Below are 8,451 nucleotides of genomic sequence, written 5' to 3'. Positions count from 1 at the left end.
AATATGGGATGGTTGGCAACCCTAGCTTCCCTCACCTGTTCTGGAATCCTGGAGCACAGCAGCTGTCCACCATGTTAAAATAGTAAGGTTTGTAAGGTTTAAATAGTCTGGTTTTAAAGTATTGTTAGACTAGTCAGTACCAATGTTACAGCCTCTCTGGAGCTCTCCTGATGGCCTGCCAAAATGGCGGGGTTCAGATTGTGTGACGTCAACCCCCGGAGATCTATACAGGTATTTACAGCAACTTTCGGTAAAACATTAGAGCATATTATGCATTGATTATTTTGTCAGTTACATTTACAGTATTTTATTCTGGAGAGTGATGGGAGATGAAACATTAATGTTTTTCTTGTATTTAACCTTCAGGTATTCCATAGTTATAATGTGACCATACTTTTTTTTTTTTTTTTTTTTTTACATTTTCTGTATTTTAGTTCAATAAAATGTATTTACTATTTTGAGGAGATAATGCAATAATTATGGTCCATTAATGAACACCTAAAATTCTATTATTTATAGCCTATTACAATTAGTGTAGTATTTAAGGTTAAAATGGAGAAAATGGTTTTAAATTGCAATGCAAAGTGACAAATGTAGTTATTTTGTGTTTTTCTGGGGGAAAAAAATCATTTTCATTTGTAATGTCATGGTTTATCCAGGTAGCCTACCTGTATGGCTCTAATTTCTCAAAATATTATTGCAGGTCATACCTGCTTAGATATTTTTAGACATGTTTATAGGTTTTTTTAAATAAGAAATTTTAAAAGTTGATAACTTTCATTCTTTTTCATTTTTAATGATACTCATATAAGTGCACACAAGCAAATATTAGTGAATGCAAGCAAATATTGAATTTAAACCAAGAAAAGTACAAAATGGTGCTAAAAGGCATTCAACAAAATATTTTTATCCCCTTATATGTACAATGTATATGCAGGTGCATCTCAATAAATTAGAATGTCATGGAAAAGTTTTTCATTTATTTCACTAATTTAACTGAAATTGTAAAACTTGTGTATTAAATAAATTCAGTGCACACAGACTGAAGTAGTTTAAGTCTTTGGTTCTTTTAATTGTGATGATTTTGGCTCACATTTAACAAAACCCCACCAATTCACCATCTCAACAAATTAGGTTTCCTTAGCCTTTAAAATTGTCTCTCAGTTTGGTTCACTAGGCTACACAATCATGGGGGAGAGAGTCAATCATGGAGTTTTCCAGAAAACAACCATTGACACCCTCCACAAGGAGGATAAGCCACAAACATTCATTGCCAAAGAAGCTGGCTGTTCACAGCTGTATCCAAGCATGTTAACAGAAAGTTGGAGTGTGGAAGAAAAAGATGCACAACCAACTGAGAGAACCGCAGCCTTATGAGGATTGTCAAGCAAAAAAAAAAAAAAGGAATTTGGCGTATTCCTCTTGTTAAGATACTCCTGAACCACAGAAAACATCAGATGTGTCTTACCTGGGCTAAGGAGAAGAAGAACTGGACTGTTGCCCAGTGGTCAAAAGTCATCTTTTCAGATGAGAGCAAGCTTTTATATTTCATCTGGAAACCTAGGTCCTAGAGTCTGGAGGAAGGGTGGAGAAGCTCATAGCACAAGTAGTTTGAAGTCCAGTGTTAAGTTTCTATAAACTGTGATGATTTGGGGTGCAATGTCATCTGCTGGTGTTGGTCCACTGTGTTTTCACTGCACCTGTTCACCAAAATTTTCCAGAAAACTTCATGCTTCCTTTTGCTGACCAGCTTTTTGAAGATGCTGATTTCATTTTCCAGCAGGATTTGTACCTGCCCACACTGACAAAAGCACCAAAAGTTGATTAAATGACCATGGTGTTGATGTGCTTGACTGGCCAGCAAACTAACCAGACCTGAACCCCAGAGAGAATCTGTGGAGTATTGTCAAGAGGAAAATGAGAAACAAGAGACCAAACAATGCAGATGAGCTGAAGGCCGCTGTCAAAGAAACCTGGGCTTCCATACAACAGCAGTGCCACAAACTGATCACCTGCATGCCACACCGAATTGAGGCAGTAATTAAAGCAAAAGGAGCCATACCAAGTATTGAGTTCATGTACAGTAAATTAACATATTTTCCAGAAGGTCAACAATACACAAAAAAAAGTAGGAAGTATTCTAATGTGTTGAGATCATGAATTGGTGGGTTTTGCTTAAATGTGAGCCAAAATAATCACAATTAAAAGAACCAAAGTTAAACTACTAAACTACTAAACAAGACTTAAACTACTTCAGTCTGTGTGCACTGAATTTATTAAATACACGAGTTTCACAATTTGAGTTGAATTACTGAAATTAACTTTTCCACGACATTCTAATTTATTGAGATGCACCTGTACATATGAATTTTTTATTGAATCGAGATAAACAAAAATCTCACTCCAAGCTAAACTTGAAATTTGGCAACCCTGCTAAATGGAAAATTGTGATAAAGCTGATTCAGCTACTAATTTGTTAGTTTCTTTTCCACAGTGTTAATGGACATCTTTAAATCTTGTTGGCAAAAGTTAATTACATTTGCTCTATCTAAAATTGTCTGGTTGAGCCAGACAAACATAAAGGAATAGTTCAGCCAAAAAGGAAAATTTGTTGAATATTTTCTCACCCTCAGGCAACCTAATATGTAGATGAGTTTGTTTCTTCATCAGAATAAATTAAGAGACATTTAGTATTAAACCATTTGCTTAACAGTAGAGCCTCTGCAGTGAATGGGTGCCATCAGTCCAAACAGCTGATAAAAACATCATAGTAATCCACAAGTAATCCAGCCCATGAGTTAACATCTTGTGGAAAGTGAAAATGTATCATTAGTATCATAAAGTCATTTTTAAATCATCTTAATAACTTAAAAGAAATAATATGCACAGGTCAAGCACCATTTGTAAGTAAAAATGGTTCAAAACAGTTCTAAACAAATTGGTGGATTTTGATGTGAGAGGACAACAGGGAATAGATTTTTTTTTTTTTTACTGGAGAAAGTGTTGTTATGGATTATGGAGTGGTAATTTTGCCAGTAGCGACACTTTGAAGTCAAAATACATTAATGAGAAATTTCATAAAATCAGTTCCAATGAAGAAACAAATTCATCTACAGCTTGGATGGCCTTGGAGGGTGAGTGCATTGTTTGCAAATGTTCATTTCTGGGTGAACTTTTCCTTTAAAAAGAAAACTTGTGTAAGATCAGTGGTGTGGCGTATTGAAAAGTGACCAACCTCAATCATTCCAATGAACCATTCCATTCTTCCTTTTCACATTGTTTATCAGCTCAGAGAGCATTTTACTTAAAATGTAAGAAAATATTCAAGAAGTGGAAAAAAGTGACTAAAAGCATGTAACTGAAAATTTGATGTGCTGTCCCCATGCTGAAGATGGCCTGGGAATAATAGTGTATTATTATTATAATATAGAGCACAAGAGATTTCTTTTAAAAATATATTGAACAGTATAGAGTAGCTCAGATCTGCAGAGACCTGTGCTGCAGGTCTCTGACACAGTTACGTCTCACATGCACTTGTGAACAGAACTTCCAGTGGTCTGAACAACAGTCCTTTTGTGCTCAGCAAGTCTCAGCTGATTGGCGGGCTGTGATTTGCCTCAAATAGCCTACTAATGAGTTAATCCATATTTGTGTGATCAGCTACTTAAATTTTGCTTTAGTTATAAAGTAATAGCATATGAAAAGTATCAACAGTTTATATTGATCAGACCCAATGCATTTCTCATAACTTTTTTTATGGTTTTATCAGCTAATCAGAGTGAAATCAATGACAGAAACCTGCTCAAGCAACTGGAACAAACTGTATGTCAAAGGAATGCAGAGGGAACGAGAGCGAGCTTTATCTCTCATTTGCATCAGCGCTGCATGAACAGAGGTGGAGCAATGCATGCAGCCCAGCACTATAAAACCATCAGAGCTGCGACATTATGGACTGCTTTGCTTCTATAACTGGCCTCATATATGCCTGGAACGCAGCTCACTAAGGTACATCTGCACCTTTCTCTTTCACAAACTTACTATCAGCACATTTCTGTCTAATTTAGTATGATGGTATCTAAACTTGGTAATTAAATTGAATGAAATAATAAATAAAATATTGAATTCTTTTTTCGAAGGGTGGCCCACTGGATCTCTGCAGAACTTCTACTTCACAGTCTCCCAGTACTCAAAACACAAAGGTGAGGGGTTTCCTGTTTTTGTCTTTTGAAAAGGAAAATCCGGTCCCGTCTGCGCCAAAGGAACATAAACACTTCACCTGCAGAGAACATCAATCCTGAGCCTGGTTTTGATCAGCACCTTTATTACACCACTGAAATCTGTGAACATTTACAGGAGCTACAACCACTCATGGCAAATCCAGTCTGTGAAGCTACAGAGCAGAAGAAACAACAGCCACAGGGACCCGAAAGGCCAAATTCACATCAGAAGTTTAAAGCAAAGCTCATGCAATGGGTTTCTTATATTGCTGGAGACATGGCTCCGTTCGGTGAATGGATGAAAGGTACAATTGTTTGCAGGGGAGTGTTTGCACATGATTAATTTAGAAAATGATCAATGAAATAATCATATTCAGGTATGGAAAAGACCTGTTCAATAACCCAGCTAAACATTCCTGTCTCTTTCACTACGAAGATGACTGAACAAAGTGATAATGTATCTCATCATTCAAAAACTGTTCTGTTATCTGTAAACCAGTGGGAATCTGTTAGATTTGCTAATTTAGTTAATTTACTCCCCAACTTTTTAATCCAGATGCTGACACTTTGTCTTTAGCAAGTTGGATAATGGGTGATCTACACCCGACTGTAAAACAATATGCTCTTACCTTATTAGTTGTGTATTGACTTTAACTCCAAAACAAACATCCCAGATATGCAGATTAGGAGTACTGCAGTCATAATGTAAATGTTCATAATGCAAATACAGTTTTGTATTCAAACGTCTATGGAGATTTTCTTTGTATCGACCATGTAATCTCACATATTTACCCTGTTCAGGGCAGTTTATCTTGCTCCAGATTCTGGACTGGGTGCTGCGGGGAGCTGCTCAGGTGATGTTTGTGAACAACCCTCTCAGCGGGCTAATCATCTTTGCTGGACTGATCCTGCAGAACCGATGGTGGGCACTCAATGGTTTTGTTGGCACTTTGTTTGCTACGATTTCTGCCCTCATCATTGGTCAGAACAGGTATTTAGTTGATGATGTATAGTGCATTTACATTATGATGCTCTAAATGTTTGAGCAAGGTTTCAGTGTTATACTGTATTCCCCTCAGAGGTGCGATCGCAAACGGCCTGTACGGATATAACGGCATCTTGGTTGGTCTCCTGATGGCGGTTTTCTCAAATGCAGGAGATTGGTATTGGTGGCTGCTTCTTCCCAACATTTTCATGTCAATGGCATGGTGAGTTCATCATTGGTTTTTAAGTTCATTCATTTGGGTTCGTATTAAAAAAAGGAAAGAAAGAAATAAAAGTAGATTGTAATACACTATAAGATTTTTTTTCCTCCGCTAATTGCAGTCTTGATAATAGCTGGTAGATTTCACAGAAAATCACATAGTGTATAATTAGATTTGTTAGTTTTAGACTATGAATCCATCCAGTTGGTGGATATCAAACATATTTTATATTTTGAACAGATTTTTGAACACATACTGTTTTCATTTATCACGCGTCTCCTATCATCGAGACGTACGTTTCTGCATGAGTATGTCGTGCTTGAAATGATTAAAATGTCTGGTAGTGTCATCTTAGTTTTGTGTATCATGCCCAGCTTTTCTCTACATCAAATATACAAAAAAGGTGTGTACATTCTACAAACCCAACTAGAGCTCAGGTGCAGGACAAGATAAAGGGATAAAGATAAGCAAAAAAACGAATGAAGTATTCGCACACTGATACAACTGCTCAAAAAATTAACATGAAACCATTTACATTTTGGCAAGACTTTTATGCCTCGTGTTTTAATATATGTTCCGATTTTATGAGTAGTGTATTGTAGCCACAGGGATGGATTAAAATGTGAGGAATTTAGCTTCTTCAAACAAAAATGTGACATTATCACGTGGAATGTTTCATCAAAGACTGTCATATGATTGAGTTACATAAACGATTGAGGAATGTAAAACATTCAACAGCTATCTTTAGTGTTTTCCTCATGGGGTTATGTGTGGACAAAATGACTTGAAAATCTGATTGTATCTATCTAAATATAAGTTTGTCCTGCTGGTTGGCATTTTACACAGGGCACATTTCACAGTTTAGTGATGATCTTTTGCTAGTCTAGATCACTTATTCTCAATCGGTTTTGCTTTTTACGTTAGGCTTACTGTAAACTTTTATATGAGATCTAGTGGTGATCCAACACATACCAAAATGGTTTATCATACAGAAGTAGACTGATTCGGACTGGACACGCACACTTTCACACCTCCAAGAAATGTGAAGCATTTCCTCCTATTTATACTTACTCCTATTTCCTATTCATTTGGCAAACTATACACGATTATATAGTTGCTTTTTTATTATTTGAATATTTTTTTCCCCTATCAGTTACCCATCATTTATGAACCACTAATTTAGACTCAGTGCTGAATTCTGTAGTCCTAATAGTGTTGTTTTCTCCAGTCCCATAGTGTCCAGTGCCTTGGCATCCATCAACAGTCGGTGGGACCTTCCTGTCTTCACCCTGCCCTTCAACATACTAGTGTGTCTCCATATGGTGGCTACAGGCCACTACAATCACCACTTCCCTCAGGTTCTCTTCCAGCCACGCACATCCATGCATAACTTGACATGGTCTGAGCTGGATTATCCTAAGGTAAGTTAACAAGTGAAAAAAAAAAAAAACAATTGCCCAAAATCAAAGATTTCAGAAAGGGAAGCTGTCCCAAATTTGCCTCCTGATAAGCAGCCACTCCCCAGAACAAGAGAAGGTGATTGTGCAACAGTTCTGTTTAAGAATCTTCTAGATTCATGGCACATGACACTGAAGAGAGCAGGTTTATCACGAGATACTGTACCTGAACATTTTTTTAAAGATGTCTATCACATGATCCTTAAGCAGTTATTCTCAAGTAGGACTGTTTTTACTGTATTTTTCATTAAAAAAATACTTATTAAAAAAAAATATATATATATATATATTCCATGTTTTTGTTTACAGCTCTTCCGTTCAATCCCTGTGGGTATTGGACAGGTATATGGGTGTGACAATGCTTGGACAGGAGGAATATTCATGATCGCCTTGTTCATCTCCTCACCCATAACATTTGCACATGCAACTATTGGATCAGCAGTTGGTATGGTGTCAGGTAAGAGATCACATTTGAACATTTAATTATAAATAAAACTAACATTAGACATCATTTAAACTCATTTTAAGTCTCATTTTTTTACTGTGACTTTTAGGTCTTGCTCTTGCTGCACCGTTCCAGAACATCTACTTTGGCCTGTGGGGTTATAACTGTGTTTTGGCCTGCATTGCCATTGGTGGGATGTTCTACGCTCTCACATGGCAGACACATCTTCTGGCGGTGGCCTGCGGTAGGTTCATTCCAGCTATTTCCTGTCCTTCCTAATTACGTAATAACAATTTCCTATAATTGCATGAATATCATTACACAGTTATGAGCAAATGACTGAAATTACTGTCTTGTTTTCCCAATAGCATTCTTCTGTGCATATCTTGGCTCTGCAATCGCAAATGTGATGTCTACTGTAGGTATCATAAAGCCAGAACATGAAATACAAAAAAAAATTGTGTGCGATTTTAATTGGTTTTAACTTGGTATTTTAACAGTTTGGACTCCCAGCATGCACCTGGCCCTTCTGTCTCTCTGCTCTCACTTTCCTTTTGATCACTACGGAGATAAAAAACATTTATAAACTGCCCCTGGCTAAAGTCACCTACCCTGAGAAAAACCTGATATACTTCTGGAAGATGAAGAAAGAGGAGAGGATCGCCAAACAAATGAAAGAGCAAGAGAAAGACATAGCATCGCAGCAGATGAAAGAGAGTATTATAATGGCTGCAAATGAAATGAAAGCTCATCAGCTTCTCGATGTTTGCACTGTGGACGTTCTAAAAGAGGAAAGCACACAAAATAGATCAGACAGGAAGTCAGAGGCAACTGAACTCGATTTAACTCAATTATAAATCTCCCTAAAATGGTTCACATGATGTTTATTTGCTCAAGGAAAAATAGATAAGGGAAACATCCCCTTAATTTACTAAGCATCATTTTTCTTTTCTTTTTTTTGTACATTTGCCAAGTAAAATTAGTTTTTTTTTTTACGCTAGTCACAATCTATTCTGTATAAATACCAATATATAAATGTATGTAACTCATTATCTGATAAATGAGAATGTATTGTTGAATAGATAGCCTGCACTATTTCAATGTTTTCATCATCTGCAGCAGCACTG

General features: G+C 36.7%; 1 protein-coding gene across 1 annotated transcript; it reads left to right on the top strand.

Annotated features, from left to right (window-relative positions):
* Window positions 1-3,756: 3,756 nt before the first annotated feature.
* Window positions 3,757-8,443, top strand: slc14a2 (solute carrier family 14 member 2). Its single transcript, XM_052592111.1, has 10 exons — window positions 3,757-4,005; window positions 4,137-4,199; window positions 4,354-4,522; window positions 5,019-5,208; window positions 5,297-5,425; window positions 6,651-6,843; window positions 7,189-7,336; window positions 7,434-7,568; window positions 7,693-7,742; window positions 7,825-8,443. Exons 1-10 carry the CDS (start codon window positions 3,982-3,984, stop codon window positions 8,179-8,181), a joined length of 1,458 nt encoding a protein of 485 aa, XP_052448071.1. The 5' UTR covers window positions 3,757-3,981; the 3' UTR covers window positions 8,182-8,443.
* The last annotated feature ends 8 nt before the right edge of the window (window positions 8,444-8,451 follow it).

The sequence above is a fragment of the Carassius gibelio genome, chromosome A5 (assembly GCF_023724105.1).
Source record: "Carassius gibelio isolate Cgi1373 ecotype wild population from Czech Republic chromosome A5, carGib1.2-hapl.c, whole genome shotgun sequence".
NCBI classification, from domain to species: domain Eukaryota; kingdom Metazoa; phylum Chordata; class Actinopteri; order Cypriniformes; family Cyprinidae; genus Carassius; species Carassius gibelio.
Note: the sequence above shows the minus strand (reverse complement) of the source record. Positions and strands in the feature narration are given on the sequence as shown.